The 15,146-nt window shown below is 36.6% G+C and overlaps 1 protein-coding gene across 2 annotated transcripts in view; it reads right to left on the bottom strand.

Moving 5' to 3' along the window:
* Window positions 1–15,146, bottom strand: part of USP32 (ubiquitin specific peptidase 32) — a 250,843-nt gene that overhangs the window by 33,567 nt on the left and 202,130 nt on the right. Inside the window, exons 16-21 of one of the 2 annotated variants that reach the window (XM_058705725.1) lie at window positions 10,165–10,324; window positions 5,931–6,085; window positions 4,602–4,683; window positions 3,722–3,796; window positions 2,559–2,697; window positions 2,245–2,350 (exon numbers count right to left, since the gene is read on the bottom strand). In XM_058705725.1, coding sequence (XP_058561708.1) covers window positions 2,245–2,350; window positions 2,559–2,697; window positions 3,722–3,796; window positions 4,602–4,683; window positions 5,931–6,085; window positions 10,165–10,324 — 717 coding nt within the window. The remainder of the gene's footprint in view (window positions 1–2,244; window positions 2,351–2,558; window positions 2,698–3,721; window positions 3,797–4,601; window positions 4,684–5,930; window positions 6,086–10,164; window positions 10,325–15,146) is intronic. The other variant, XM_058705726.1, reaches the window with a different exon arrangement.

Here is a 15,146-nt window from a genome sequence, read left to right as displayed (position 1 = left end):
TAAATATAACAGAATCAAACTCATTATTTGCTACCCCATAAAATTTGGAATGAACATGCCCCATAATTCAATCAGAGGCATTGTAAGAAGATAAAGTATTTAGTCTGCCTCCATTTCAGCAAATATATTTGGAATAATCATGAAATCTCTCGTGTCTTAATTTCAAATGACAAAAAAAAAAAAAAAAAAAAAGGGAAGAAAAACAAAAAAGTATTTTGGCTAATTCTGTGTCCCAGTTCAGTATCATATAAGCAAAAAGTTCTTTAGGTACACAGACATTATTTAAGACAGGTAAAAACAGAAATATATATATATATACATATATATATATATGTATATATATATATATGTATATATATATATTTTTTAAGGTTTTTATTTTGAGAAAGACAGAGACAGTGTGAGCAGGAGAGGGGGAGAGAGAGAAAGGGAGAGAGAGAAATAATCCCAAACAGGCTCCACACTGTCAGCACAGAACCCAATAAGGGGCTTGAACTCCCGAAACTGTGAGATCATGACCTGAGCCGAAATCAAGAGTTTGACACTTAACTGACTGAGCCACCCTGACACCCCAAGACGGAAATATTAAAATAGCATTTGCTTTCATTGAAAAATTCCTGTTACAGTTTTCTTTTACAGTTAACCTATCTAGTCTTATAACCTTTTATTACTAGAGGCAGAATAGCCTCATGTTTAACTCTGAGGACTTACTATCTTGTAATCTTGGGCAAACTATTTAACTGCTCTGAGCCTTAGTTTCCTGAGCCATAAAATGAAGATAATAAAATGAAGATAATATAATGCTTTATATTACAGGACTGTTTAGAAGATTAAAGGAGTTAATACACACAAATATCATTAGAATAGTGCCTGGAACATGAAAAGATGCTCAACATCGCTCCTCATCAGGGAAATACAAATCAAAACCACACTCAGATATCACCTCACGCCAGTCAGAGTGGCCAAAATGAACAAATCAGGAGACTATAGATGCTGGCGAGGATGTGGAGAAATAGGAACCCTCTTGCACTGTTGGTGGGAATGCAAATTGGTGCAGCCACTCTGGAAAACAGTGTGGAGGTTCCTCAAGAAATTAAAAATAGACCTACCCTATGACCCAGCAATAGCACTGCTAGGAATTTACCCAAGGGATACAGGAATACTGATGCATAGGGGCACTTGTACCCCAATGTTTATAGCAGCACTCTCAACAATAGCCAAATTATGGAAAGAGCCTAAATGTCCATCAACTGATGAATGGATAAAGAACATGTGGTTTATATACACAATGGAGTACTATGTGGCAATGAGAAAGAATGAAATATGGCCCTTTGCAGAAACATGGATAGAACTGGAGAGTGTGATGCTAAGTGAAATAAGCCATACAGAGAAAGACAGATACCATATGTGTTCACTCTTATGTGGATCCTGAGAAACTTAACAGAAACCCATGGGGGAGGGGAAGGGAAAAAAAAAAAGAGAGAGAGGTTAGAGTAGAAGAGAGCCAAAGCATAAGAGACTGTTAAAAACTGAGAACAAACTGAGGGTTGATGGGGGGTGGGAGGGAGGGGAGGGTGGATGATGGGTATTGAGGAAGGCACCTTTTGGGATGAGCACTGGGTGTTGTATGGAAACCAATTTGACAATAAACTTCATATATTGAAAAAAAAAAAAAAGAATAGTGCCTGGAAGTGGTTAAGTAGTCAAATTTTTAGCTATTATGATTATTAATTTTAAACTAAAAAGTTTTTGTATTATTTTTAAATAAAGATAAAAAATAACCCTAACTTTACTACATATGATATTAATGCAAAATTTGTATCCATGAATTTCAGTAATTAAATTCTTTCAGTTTTTTTAAATTCTACAGATAGAATTAATTACTTTAGTAATGTCAAAAATATAAGGAGTATCATTAACTAGACTCAGAGGTATATCTTGCAGTTAGAATACTGTTAATAGTAAAGGACTAACAATGGAAGATTTACTATACATACAAGTAAGATATCTGATAAATTAGTAAACTGAATGACATTCCAAATTTAGACTGTAACTTTGTTTCCCAGTATTTTGCATTCATCTGAACAAGTAAAAGTATTTGACATCTATGTCTAGTGAAGGATCTAAAAAACATTAGTTAAACTAAAACTAAAAAAGCTAAACATAAAAAGCATGTGGAGAAAAAGAATTACTTAAACAACTGCTTAGGACTTAAATACTTTCATATTATTTTAATCTGCTTACCCGAAGCTTTAATGGGGCGACATTCTTCTGAGTTCCACTCCAAAGTTCCTGTACTAAATCCCCATAGCACTTAGCCATATGCCCCTTCATACCAATGGGATTTGTCCTAGAAGTTTAAAGAGGAGAATTTTTGCCAAAGATTCTCATAAATCACAATCACAGAAATGCCTAGCATCTATTTTCTCACACCAAAATATCTTTTTTAAACAAGTATGTCTTTCCCCTCATTTCATACTAAATAGGGCAAATAAGACTTTTGTGTTCATATCAAAATTATAAAGAGAATATATATATGAATCAGGAAATATTATTACCTGTTGAGTTCATAAAGATGTCTCCCTGAGATAAAATACTGTGTCAGTGGCTGTGTGTTACTAACACACTGGATGCTTGAGTTCATGAAGCATGTGTTTCCCAGGTTACTCAGACCTGTGGCTCCTTTTTCTGTGGGAACTGGAACAAACAATATGAGAAAGAAGCTTAGCTATAGTAAGATGTCACAGACTAAACAGTTACTTGTATTTGATGCAAAGATTTTCAAAATTCTTTCAGTTGGCTAAATGGAGCTAATACTTCTTTATCCAGTCTTGGAATGCTAAAAGTAGAGAAGGTTTTTCATGGGATGTCACTGGCGATCATGATAATCCAAGTTCATTTGTGATCTAAAAGTAGCAATGATTCTCTTTAACTGCTATGATAGTTTTTTTTTTAAATTTTTTTAAATGTTTTTATTTATTTTTGAGACAGAGAGAGACAGAACATGAGCAGGGCAGGGGCAGAGAGAGAGGGAGACACAGAATCCGAAGCAGGCCCCAGGCTCTGAGCTGTCAGCACAGAGCCTGACGCGGGGCTCAAACTCACGGACTGTGAGATCATGATCTGAGCTGAAGTCGGATGCTTAACTGACTAAGCCACCCAGGCACCCCTGCTATGATAGTTTTTTAGAATTCAAACAATTCTCTCCTAGTATCGGGTCTCTAAAAAGATATAAATTATTTAATTGTGAGGTTAGAAAAAATGTGATGCTTCAGGAAAAAGTAAAGTAAAAGGGGAACTAGTTCACTTTTGAACTAGAGGGCCAAAAGTTGTTAACACTTCAATAGATAAGAAAATTAAAAAAAAAAAAAGAAGGAGGAGGAGGATGAGCATAAGCAGAGGAAGAAGAAGAGGAAGAAGAAGAAGAAGACGACGACTTTTAAGATCATCTCTTTAAAAATAATACATCAGAGGGGCGCCTGGGTGGCGCAGTCGGTTAAGCCTCCGACTTCAGCCAGGTCACGATCTCACAGTCCGTGAGTTCGAGCCCCGCGTCAGGCTCTGGGCTGATGGCTCGGAGCCTGGAGCCTGTTTCCGATTCTGTGTCTCCCTCTCTCTCTGCCCCTCCCCCGTTCATGCTTTGTCTCTCTCTGTCCCAAAAATAAAATAAAAAACGTTGAAAAAAAAATTTTTTAAAAAAAATAATACATCAGAGACTTACCTTTGTGTCTATCTATTTTACTACTGTTTGCTATAAAGGACATTTCCTCAGGCCAACTCATATCTTTATTGCGAACTGGAAAGACAGAAAATGTGTTAATTTGTTATCTATATCCATTTAATTGCTTCTGTTTTTTTTTTTTTTTTTAAAAGAGTTTATTTCTAAATAAACCAGAAACTGAAAAAAAGGGGTTAATTTTGTAATTGATTCTAAAACTATTCCAACTCTATATTGGGGACTTTACAGTCACTTAATTAGAATTCATTAGTAAGCTATTCCCTCAATTACCTGCCTGAATTAAAATTATACTCAAGTATCGATAAATGTAATTAAAGCTCTTAAACTCAATGCATTAGAATTATCACAATTCCTTCTTAAATTGTGACAACTGTTAGAGTAAAACTCTATTTTAATACAAAGGCAGCTAGCAATGTTTCCAAAAATCTTGATGGGAAAAGACACATTTTAAATTTTCAATGACACATGCATGCCACTATGTAAATGTACATGTGAATATACAAGTAAGCTTTGTTGGTGAGTGACCAGTGTTGATGACTAATGAAAGCCTGTGCCACTAACTGTGCCAGAAAGTTAGTTTTCTTACTCAAACTCAAAAAAGGCAGCTTGAAATTTCTAAGAAATTTTGTAAACTTATAACCAAATTCACTTGTTTCTACCCACCATTTCCATCCATTGCCAGCCAATGAATGTAGACATATTTTTCTTTTAAAGCAATCTTGATAGTATGTAGGATTACATAAGACCTTAATAGTTTTTCTTTACTATAATAGTTAGAAAAATTATAAAATGAATTATTGAGTAACTAAACCTTAAATTCTTTCCCTAAAATCTAATATAGATGCATGCTTCCATCTTGTACCTTCAATTACCAGATGCTGCTCATCCTGGATTTTCAAATATTCCAATCTATGATCCTCATCATCCAGAAGAGTAAGGTAATTCTGGTAAGAAGGAGGAAATGTTTTTGTTAAATTGATTACTAAATTTAAAACAAAATGGAAATAAAATAAAAATGAATGACAAACACATCCTTGAAGTTCTATAACTTATGTGACAGATATGTGGATATTATAGTTGTTCAGAAATATTAATAATTTAGTTGGCAACATGAGAGAAAAACAATGTCAACTTCATAAACAAATACTTTATGTCTCTAAAACAAAGTTATAACAGAATTTTGGGGAGATCAGAAGACTCACCATACATCAAACCAAAATTCACTGAGATTTAGATTTTCTGAAGCACTTACAGAACTTTTCTCTAGTACCTGGTATGAAATTCAGTAAACATGTTTGTGAACCAAAACTAGGGGTGTCTGGGTGGCTCAGTTGGTTAAGCATCTGATTTTGGCTCAGGTCATGATCTCATGGCTTATGAGCTCGAGCCTGTGTTGGGCTCTGTGCTGACAGCTCAGAGTATGGAGCCTGCTTTGGATTCTGTGTCTCCCTCTCTCTCTCTCTCTGCCCCTCCCCTCTCATGTCCTCTCTGTCTCTCTCTGTCTCTCTGGCTCAGGTCATGATCTCACAGCTTGTGAGTTCGAGCCTGTGTTGGGTTCTGTGCTGACAGCTCAGAGCCTGAAGCTTGCTTTGGATTCTGTGTCTCCCTCTCTCTCTCTGCCCATCCCGCTCATGTCCTCTTTGTCTCTCTCAAAAATAAATATTTTAAAAAAAGAACCAAAATATAAAATCATACAGGACAATTACACGTTTTTGTTTGTGCTCGCCCTATTTAAAGTGCTCACAAAGTTAAGTCATTTAATTCTAAGCGAGGTCTATTATTTTGCCTGTTTACTCATGAGAAAATTGAGACAGTTAAGTAACTTGCTCTGGGTTATACAGCTAAAGTGGCAGAGACAAGATTAACCCCTGGCAGTGTGGTTCCAGGAATCGTGCTATTCACTATTATACCATACTGTCTCTCAATGGTGATCATAGGAGGATGTTACAAAGAGGGAACAATGGAATGCAGAACTGGTTAAAACTATTTATGATCCAATTTCAAAGTATAATCTGAAAACACACTGCATATATTAGGAAGAACATATAAGCATTTGATAGCACTGCCTCTGAGGAAAGTGGGAGATAGAGGTCAGAGGTTGGGAACAAAGAATTTTCACTATATACTTTTGTACCATTTGATTCTTTTCAACATGTGCATATAAATTACCTTACAACAGGAGATGACTTACCTCACTGTTGTACAGCCACAGACGCATATCTTCCTCTTTGATGCGTAGCCTCTGAGATAGATATTCATGAATTTCCTTGATGGTCTGCATTCGACTAAAACAGCCTGTATAGGCTAAGACCCGCTTTAAGGGCGCATTCGGAGAAGGTACATTTCCTATGGTCATAGTAATCATGATAAGGAAAACGGCAGATATAAAAAAGAGCTCCCTGATCAGCAATGACTATTTCAGAAAATAATGATGAGAAATGAGAATTATAGCTTTAATAATTTTAAAAATTAAGAAGCTTTAGGGGTGCCTGGGTCTCTTAGTTAAGCATCCGACTTCGGCTCAGGCATGATCTCGTCGTTTGTGGGTTCGAGCCCCACGTCAGCCTCTGTGCTGACAGTTCGGAGTCTGGAGCCTGCTTCAGATTCTGTGTCTCCCTCTGTCTGCCCCTCCCCCATTCACACTGTCTCCGTCAAAAATAAATTAACATTAAAAAAAAAAGAAGAAGCTTTAAAATAAAGCTGTAAAATGAAGACAGGGGACCAACTGTGTTAAAGTAAGTTTAAAGTCAGTCTTAACTTTGAAAGGAAGAGCAACAAAATCAGAGGCCCAAATTAATAGGCAGTATTTGGATCCCAAGAAAGGTGGCATGTATCAACAATTGACCCTGGTATCTTGGCTGTCCTCGGCAGGGTTATTATGTGCAATAGCAAAACCAAAATTCAGTGTAAGAATGGGGAAGATAATATGGGACTGGATTTGAATTCCACAGTTAACTGGATTCATTGAAAAGAAAACCACTGGCCCAAAATGGCATCACTTAGGTTAAAGCCTTAAGTCAATAAACCAGGACTTAAAACCTAACCTAACTGCAGTTTCAAACCCCCAGAAATGTAACCTTTAACCAGTCAACATAGGAATTTCTTTGTCAGTACTAGGAAATTTACTGATAGACTCCTACCATTCCCCTTAAGAGGGAGACCTTGCCTAAAACAGTGGAATCTTTGCTAATAGTTTCCCTTTTTCCACTCCCTCTCTACCTTTAAAAACCTTTAGTTTAAAAAAAAAAAAAAAAAAAAAAAAAAGGGGGGCGCCTGGGTGGCTTGGTCAGTTAAGCGTCCGACTTCGGCTCAGGTCATGATCTCACGGTCCGTGAGTTCGAGCCCTGCGTCGAGCTCTGTGATGACAGCTCAGAGCCTGGAGTCTGTTTCGGATTCTGTGTCTCCCTCTCTCTCTGCTCCTCCCCTGTTCATGCTCTGTCTCTCTCTGTCTCAAAAAAATAAATAAACGTTAAAAAAAAAAAATTAAAAAAAAAATAAGAAAAAAAAAACCTTTCCTTTTCTGTAAGCCCTTGGAAGCTCCCTACTACTTGCTAGACGGGATGCTGCCAAATTCATAAATTGATTAATAAAGCCAATTAGATCTTTAAAATTTCCTTGGTTGAATTTTTGTTATTTAGCAACCTGACCCACTTTCTCCCTTTTTTTAAAGTTTATTTATTTTGAGAAAGAGAGCAAGAGAGCATGACTAAGGGAAGGACAGAGGGAGAGAGAGAATCCCAAGCAGGCTCCACATTGTCAGGGCGGACAGAGCCTGACGTGGGGCTCAATCCCACAAACTGTGAGATCATGACCTGAGTCAAGATTAAGAGTTAAATGCTTAACTGACTGAGCAACCCAGGCACCCCCTGACCCACTTTCTTAAAATAAACTATCTGTGAATTACTAACCCTATCATTCTCAGTCATTAAGTGCCTCAATAACCTGGCACATTAGTACAATTACATAAGAAACTTTTGTTTAGAATTCTAAGTAGGCATACACTCTACCAAGCAGAGTTAAAAGTGAAATCAAGAACCTTCCTGTGAATAAAAAAAAAAAAAAAAAAAAAATCGCCCTGCTGAAAAGGTAGGAGGAAAACCGTATGGCTTGCCTGCCCAGTAAGAAGATAGCAGACACGATCTTTAATTCCTAGAGGGCTCAAGAAACAAAAACAATGGCAGCAAGGGAAAAGAGTGAAAAGTTAAGAAAGAATATATCATGTTTAACCACATACTTCAAAAGAGAAGGTGGATGAAATGACAAGGGATTATGGAAGTCAAAAATTGTTTGCTAAAACAATCTACTAAACCCTGGTTAATTTTTCAGCCAAAAACCCAGGCAAGAGTTGTAGCATAAAATGGTCCTCTCTAGCTATATAGCATGTTATAGTTTACTGGACAACCCAAAACAAAACAAAAAAACCCTTAGCATATCAATATAATCCACCTAGGGTACAAGTATACATGCCAGGCAATTTTCTACCCATTCAATGGAGACTTAGCTTTTTTCCCCTTATTAAATGCATGTAAGTCTTCATCTACTAAACAAAGCAGAGAAAAGTATTGGTATCATCCACTTTTTAAAGAACTTCCAAAAAGAATTCACTCACCTACAATAGGTTGAAAAATCATATAAGAAACAAAGGCCTCTGTAGCTTTCTCTGTCAAAAAGGCTACATTGAAGGCTTTAAACATGGTTTGTACATCTGTCACTTCAAAAGGAGTAAAAGAGCCTAGTAAATAACCCTTAATACATTAAGAAGAAAGATGAAAACTATGTTACAGCAGAACAAAACCCAACCATGATCAATTTTAAACACACACACAGCAAATCTTTTACAATCATCAGTGAGCAAAGAATAATTCCTAACAGAAAGTAACAGAGCAAATTTCTCCAATTATACATCAGAGGATTAGTTATAAGATTACAGCAAGAAAGCATCTTTTTTACAAACTTCAAAATGATTAATGATTGATTTCAGAACTAATTAGTAAGGAATAAAAATTTCAAATTAAGAATAAATTTAGAGCAATAACTACCCAGTTCTAGGATTCAAAAGCATTTGCAAGTGTAGTGTCCAAGTCAATTTCCATGGTCTTAAGCCACATAAGAAATTTATTTGAATTCTAGACAGTTTTTATAGCATAGCTCATTAAACAGGCAGCCACTTATTACACATACTTTTGTGTTTTTGAATAGCACCAACAAATCTAGTGGAATTTACAGAAGCAGCAAAAATCTAGGATCAGCACAAGAGTTACAAAGAATACTTACTAAAAGCACAACAACACATTTTTCCTCTCATGTTATCTTTCAAAGAGAATTGAAAAAAATATATGCTAGGGTGCCATGGAAGCAGGGCAAATACTTTTATTCAATGGAAAATTAAATCAAGAATGTTTCACAGTGATTCTATTTCACTGTTCCTTGATTTTGACATTTTCCCCAAAGACAAAATTTGGTTAGGTAGAAGCCAATGCTTTGCTATAATTCTTACCAAACAATATGTGTAAGAATCTCCATATATAATTTGAATATAACCTTTAAGAAAGGCATAAAACTAATTCTATTTAATTTCAAGGGAGGGATGATAGTGATTATAGAGTTGGTTTGGGTTCTTACATACTAAGTTATATTAATTATAATAACATTGTGGCATTATTAACACAAAGTCTGAGATTTTGTGTAAATGGATGAACTCATTACTTCTGCTGAAGAACAATGTCAAATATTTACAAAGTAAAAGCACAAGGCAAGTCCTGCCTGTCAATAAAATTTAACGTAACAGAGAAATCAAGGGGGAGCTTTTTGTATGTAATACATCAAAATGGGAACTTTCATGTCATTTTGATAGGCTTGATGTTTTTCAAAGCCAATGTATCATTTTAGTTTTCAAAAATATATCCTTCATTTTATATATATTATCTGTCTTTTTATAAAGGCTCTGTGGGCCAAGCATGAGAAATGTATCATGTTTTCTCAAAAAAAGTCCCCCAAAACACCAACCAACAAACAAAAATATGATATTGCAAAAGAAATTACTTTCAGATATTTGAGTGGAGGTGAAAAGATTAGTTAGTCAGTCACAGACTGACAGATTTTACCTTAGGTCAAGGAAATAATTTACAATGGATGGTTTTCAAAGAAAAAAAGTATATGAAATATATTTCTATTTATTTTCTTTGTATGTTGACTAGCCAGAAAAAGAAACAACTCTTCTCAGTTTGCTGCTGAGATTTTGCCACTACCCCATCTAGTCTTGCGCATGACCATAGATCTAAGCCCCATTGATGATTTACTGATTCTGAATGAAAGCAGATGGGAATGTGTATTAGTACAGTGGCACCAGACTTCGAGCAACTTGGGTTTTGTTTGTTTGTTTGTTTCAACAAATGCATGGTATTCTTGCTGCATTCTTAAGTTACCTCTTGGTAAATGCTGAGGAAACATTCTCAGGCTCATCATACCCATATTCACCCAGATGTTAGACTGCTGTGTCCGAGTGGCAGGCTGCTGTCTTAGGAAGAGAAGATATCGAGGAAACAACTCTAGCTCTGGGATTTCTGTCTTGCTATTCTTGATTACCTGTTGTCATGAAAGATATAATGTGATCACTATAAAAGAAGAAACAAAATTTGTCATTTTTATCTAATTTCTGAGATGTATGTATGTATGTATTTAGAGCGAGCAAGGGAAGGGCAGAGAGAGTGTGGGAGAGAGAGAATCCCAAGTAGGCTCCCTAGTGTCAGCACAGAGCTTGGTGTGGGGCTCGAACCCATGAACCGCAAGATCATTACCTGAGCTGAAATCAAGAATTGGACGTTTAACTGACGGAGCCACCCAGGAGCTCCATGGACAAATTCCTAGGACTAGAGGTATAAGTCAAAAAGTATGGAAGGTCGTATCATTAACTACAAGTCCTTTTGCCAAAGCGTAGCAATTTTCTTAGAAGTGTATGAACGTACTTCTCTCATAAGATATTCTCCGAAATGTATGAACATTTATTTTACAATATTCTCAGAAACCTATGAATGTGCTTCTCTCATAAAACCTTATCATTGGACATCATTTGAAAACACCTTATTTCTTTAATAAAGAATATAATAAATTTGCTTCAATTTTTATTTATTATATTACTTAGGATAAAAATGTTTTCATATAGGGGCGCCTGGGTGGCGCAGTCGGTTAAGCGTCCGACTTCAGCCAGGTCACGATCTCGCGGTCCGTGAGTTCGAGCCCCGCGTCAGGCTCTGGGCTGATGGCTCGGAGCCTGGAGCCTGTTTCCGACTCGGTGTCTCCCTCTCTCTCTGCCCCTCCCCCGTTCATGCTCTGTCTCTCTCTCTGTCCCAAAAATAAATAAAAAACGTTGAAAAAAAAAAAAATTTAAAAAAAAAAAAAAATGTTTTCATATAAAAATTTGCTATCTAGGGGCACCTGGGTGGCCCAGTTGGTTGGGCGACTGGCTTGATTTTGGCTCAAGTCATGATCTCACCATTTATGAGAATAGGCCCCACCCATATCAGGTTCTGTGCCTGCTTGGGATTCTCTCCCTCCTCTGTCCCTTCCCTGCTCTCTCAAAAAAAAAAAAGAAAAAAAAAAAACCTTTAAAAAAAATTTGCTATCTATGTTCTACTGTGTAACTGGTTTGTTCAGTGTATTTTTGTCTATGATTAAAACAACTACATTGGATGTACAAAACTAAGACTTATGTTGTTGAAACAGGATTTTTCTGGGGCACCTGGGTGGCTCAGTCAGTTAAACATCTGACTCCTGATTTTGGCTCAGGTCAGGATCTCACGGTTTGTGGGGTCAAGCCCAGTATCAGGCTCCGTGCTGACAGCACGAAACCTGCTTGGGATTCTCTCTCTCTCTCTTGTTCTCTCTGCCCTTCTCACTTGTACTCTCTCTCTCAAAATAAATAAACCTTAAAAAAAAAAAAAAAAAGAAACAGAATTTCTCAGTAATCCCCTGCAATAATGTGTTTGCCAGCCCAAAGATACAGGAAAACATTTCATTATAAAAATATTGCTCTATGAATTTTAAGAGTTGAACATTATCAAATTAGTATTCCAAAAGGATAGCAGAATTAACACTCTTTAAAACATAAAACCCTACATAATGTTTAACAGTCTCCAGTGATCAGGCTTTATTTTATTTCCCTCTGCCCTAGTAACCAGTGTTTTCTGCAATAGAGCATTTTTCAACACCAAGAGGGGGCAGTAAAGAACCAGATAAAAACAATGATACAAACCACACTTTTAGTACTTTTTCTTAAAATTCTGACAGGCTATAGTATGGCACTCGAAAAGCTCCACTTGGGAGGTTTTTCAAATCCTACTTAAATGATAAGCAGTAACTCTCTCCCTGGTATTCTCCTCTAAGACTGCTAGAAGAAGTCTGTCCACTTCTAAACAGGCGCTGACAGCTACAAAACCAACCATCATTCTTATGGTTTCAGTTTTACATGATTTGAGGAAAAATTAATAATTCAGTCTGAGGCACCTGCCTGGCTCAGAGGAACATGTTACCCCTTGGTCTCGGGGTAGGGAGAGATTACTTAAATAAAAAAAATACTAACAGTATCTGTAGTTGTAAAGCTATATAAAAACATACCTTTGGCAGAATCTGAACTGATAATGAAGTAGTTTTTATAATGCCCATCTTGCTTGCCAAGATAAAAGTGCTTTCGTGAGCAAATTACAAATTAACAAATTCTTATGTACAAACATACAAAACACATTTATTTACATTTTAATTATTCTTGTCTTTAAACTTCTTAACCTCAGTGACAACTGCAAACAACAGATGCAATTCCATTTGCAGGAATTTACCGTAAAGAGATCACCACACCATGTTGGGAAAGAAAACGCTCGCCAGAAATTTTTTTTTCCAGAAATTTTTTTTAATAATTAGGTGCTAGAGGCAAACTAAATGCCTATCAGTAGGTGATTAGTTAATAAATTATGATTTATGTACATATGCAAGTGTATATGTATGCAAAGTATATAAAGGAACACTATGCAATTACTGAAAATAATGGTACAGATCTAGATTTACTGACCTAGAATGATATCCACAGCATCTATGTTAGATTGAAAATAGCAGGTCACAAAACATCAGGTATAAGATGATTCAATTTCATAAAATTACCCACACATATCTACTTACATATGTATATGTATGAGTAGGCACAGAGGAATGCACACTGCTTAGAAAGATACACACCAAAATGTTAATAGTGGTTATCTTTTAAGTAGTAGGATTTGGCATTATTTTTATTTCTTTGTTTTTTTGTGTGTGTCACTTATCACTGAGCATGTACAACATGTACAAATTAAATATTTTTTTAAAATATTTTATTTATTTATTAAAAAAAATTTTTTTTAACATTTATTTAGAGACAGAGAGAGACAGAGCATGAACGGGGGAAGGTCAGAGAGAGAGAGAGAGAGAGAGACACACACCCAGAATCCGAAACAGGCTCCAGGCTCTGAGCTGTCAGCACAGAGCCCGATGCGGGGCTTGAACTCACAGACCGCGAGATCATGACCTGAGCTGAAGTCGGACACTTAACCGACTGAGCCACCCAGGCTCCCCTATTTATTTTTGAGAGAGAGTGAGCACGAACAGAGAAGGTGCAGAGAGAGGGGGAGAGAGAGGATCTGAAGCGGGGTACACACTGTCAACAGAGAGTCAACGTGAGGCTGGAACTCCCAAATCATGAGATCATGATCTGAGCTGAAGTCGGACGTTCAACTGACTGAGCCACCCAGGTGCCCCCTTGGTGTGTATATGTATCTATATACTTTAATAATTTGTATTTTATTTAGAGAGAGAAAGAGTGAGCACAGCAGGGGAGAAGGGCAGAGTGGGTGGGGGGGAGGAGAGAGAGAGACAGAGAAAGAGAGACAGAGAATCTTAAGCAGGCTCCACACTCAGTGCAGAGCCCAATGTCGGGCTCGATCTCACAACTGTGAAATCATGACCTGAGCTGAAATCAAGAGTCGGACGCTCAACTGACTGAGTCACCCAGGTGCCCCAAAGATATTATTTAAATAAATAGTATGACTTATATAAGTATGAAGGTGAAAAACATTAATTTTTAACCTTGCCATGGCAATACATTTAGTATTCTCTACCTGAAAACACCATATTTAAATTTTTTTACAGCACTTTTTCCTGTAAGCAGGCAAATTTAGAGATTAAAAAAATACTATTAAGCCAGTAAAATGCAGCTTTGATCTAGTAAAATTACTTTAATATTTGTCTGACCTCAATGTAAAAACATGACCTTGCATGGGGCTCTGAAAAACTCATTTAATAATTATAATGATGATGATGATAATATTAGCAATAGTCAATATTTACTGACCACTTACTATAAATCAGATGCTGTCCTAATCATACATATTATTTAATTATCAAAACTCTAATGAAGTAGATATTGTTATCTTCATTTTACAGAGGAGGACACTGGGATTTAGAGATTGGAACACTGGTAATCCAAATCTAGGCAGCCTCTAAAACATCAAAGTATATATGTGTCAAACATAATTATCAACAATGTTTTCCCTGTAGATATAGAATATTAAGATACAGCAGGAAAGTCCCAGAAATTAAGGGGTGCCTGGGTGGCTCAGTCAGTTAAGTGTCCAACTTTGGCTCAGGTCATGATCTCAAGGTTCGTGGGTTCAACCGTGTTGGGCTCTGTGCTGATAGCTCAGAGCCTGGAACCTGCTTCAGATTCTGTCTCCCTCTCTCTCTGTGCCTCCCCTGTTAGTGCTCTGTATCTGTCTCTCAAAAATGAATAAAAACATTAAAAAAATTTTTTTTAAGATACAGCAGGAGGGACGGCTGGGTGGCTCAGTTGGTTAAGCGGCCGACTTCAGCTCAGGTCACGATCTCGCGGTCCGTGAGTTCGAGCCCCGCGTCGGGTTCTGGGCTGATGGCTCAGAGCCTGGAGCCTGCTTCCGATTCTGTGTCTCCCTCTCTCTCTGCCCCTCCCCCGTTCATGCTCTGTCTCTCTCTGTCTCAAAAATAAATTAAAAAAAAAGTTAAAAAAAAAAAAAAAAAAGATACAGCAGGAAAGTCCCAGAAATTAAGTGACTAACTGAAGGACTACCCCCCCTCCTGATAAATAAAGTATATATAAAGAATATAGATAAAGAATAAAGTACATATAGTATATATATCTATGTATATTCATATTTATATGTATCTGTCTAGGGGTCTTGATGACAAATACAGTAGGAAACTTTTGGAGCCAAGAAACACAATAATAAATTCCTGATTCCAACTTAAACACAATTTTTAATAAACATAATTATTAATAACTCAAAATCAACATCAAAATTGTACACTAGAGCTTTATAGCAGATTTTACTCTTTTTAGAAGTGATCTAAGTAA

This window comes from Neofelis nebulosa, chromosome 16 (assembly GCF_028018385.1).
Source record: "Neofelis nebulosa isolate mNeoNeb1 chromosome 16, mNeoNeb1.pri, whole genome shotgun sequence".
Taxonomy (NCBI): domain Eukaryota; kingdom Metazoa; phylum Chordata; class Mammalia; order Carnivora; family Felidae; genus Neofelis; species Neofelis nebulosa.
The sequence above is the reverse complement of the archived record's forward strand: the minus strand, read 5'-3'. Positions and strand labels throughout refer to the sequence as shown.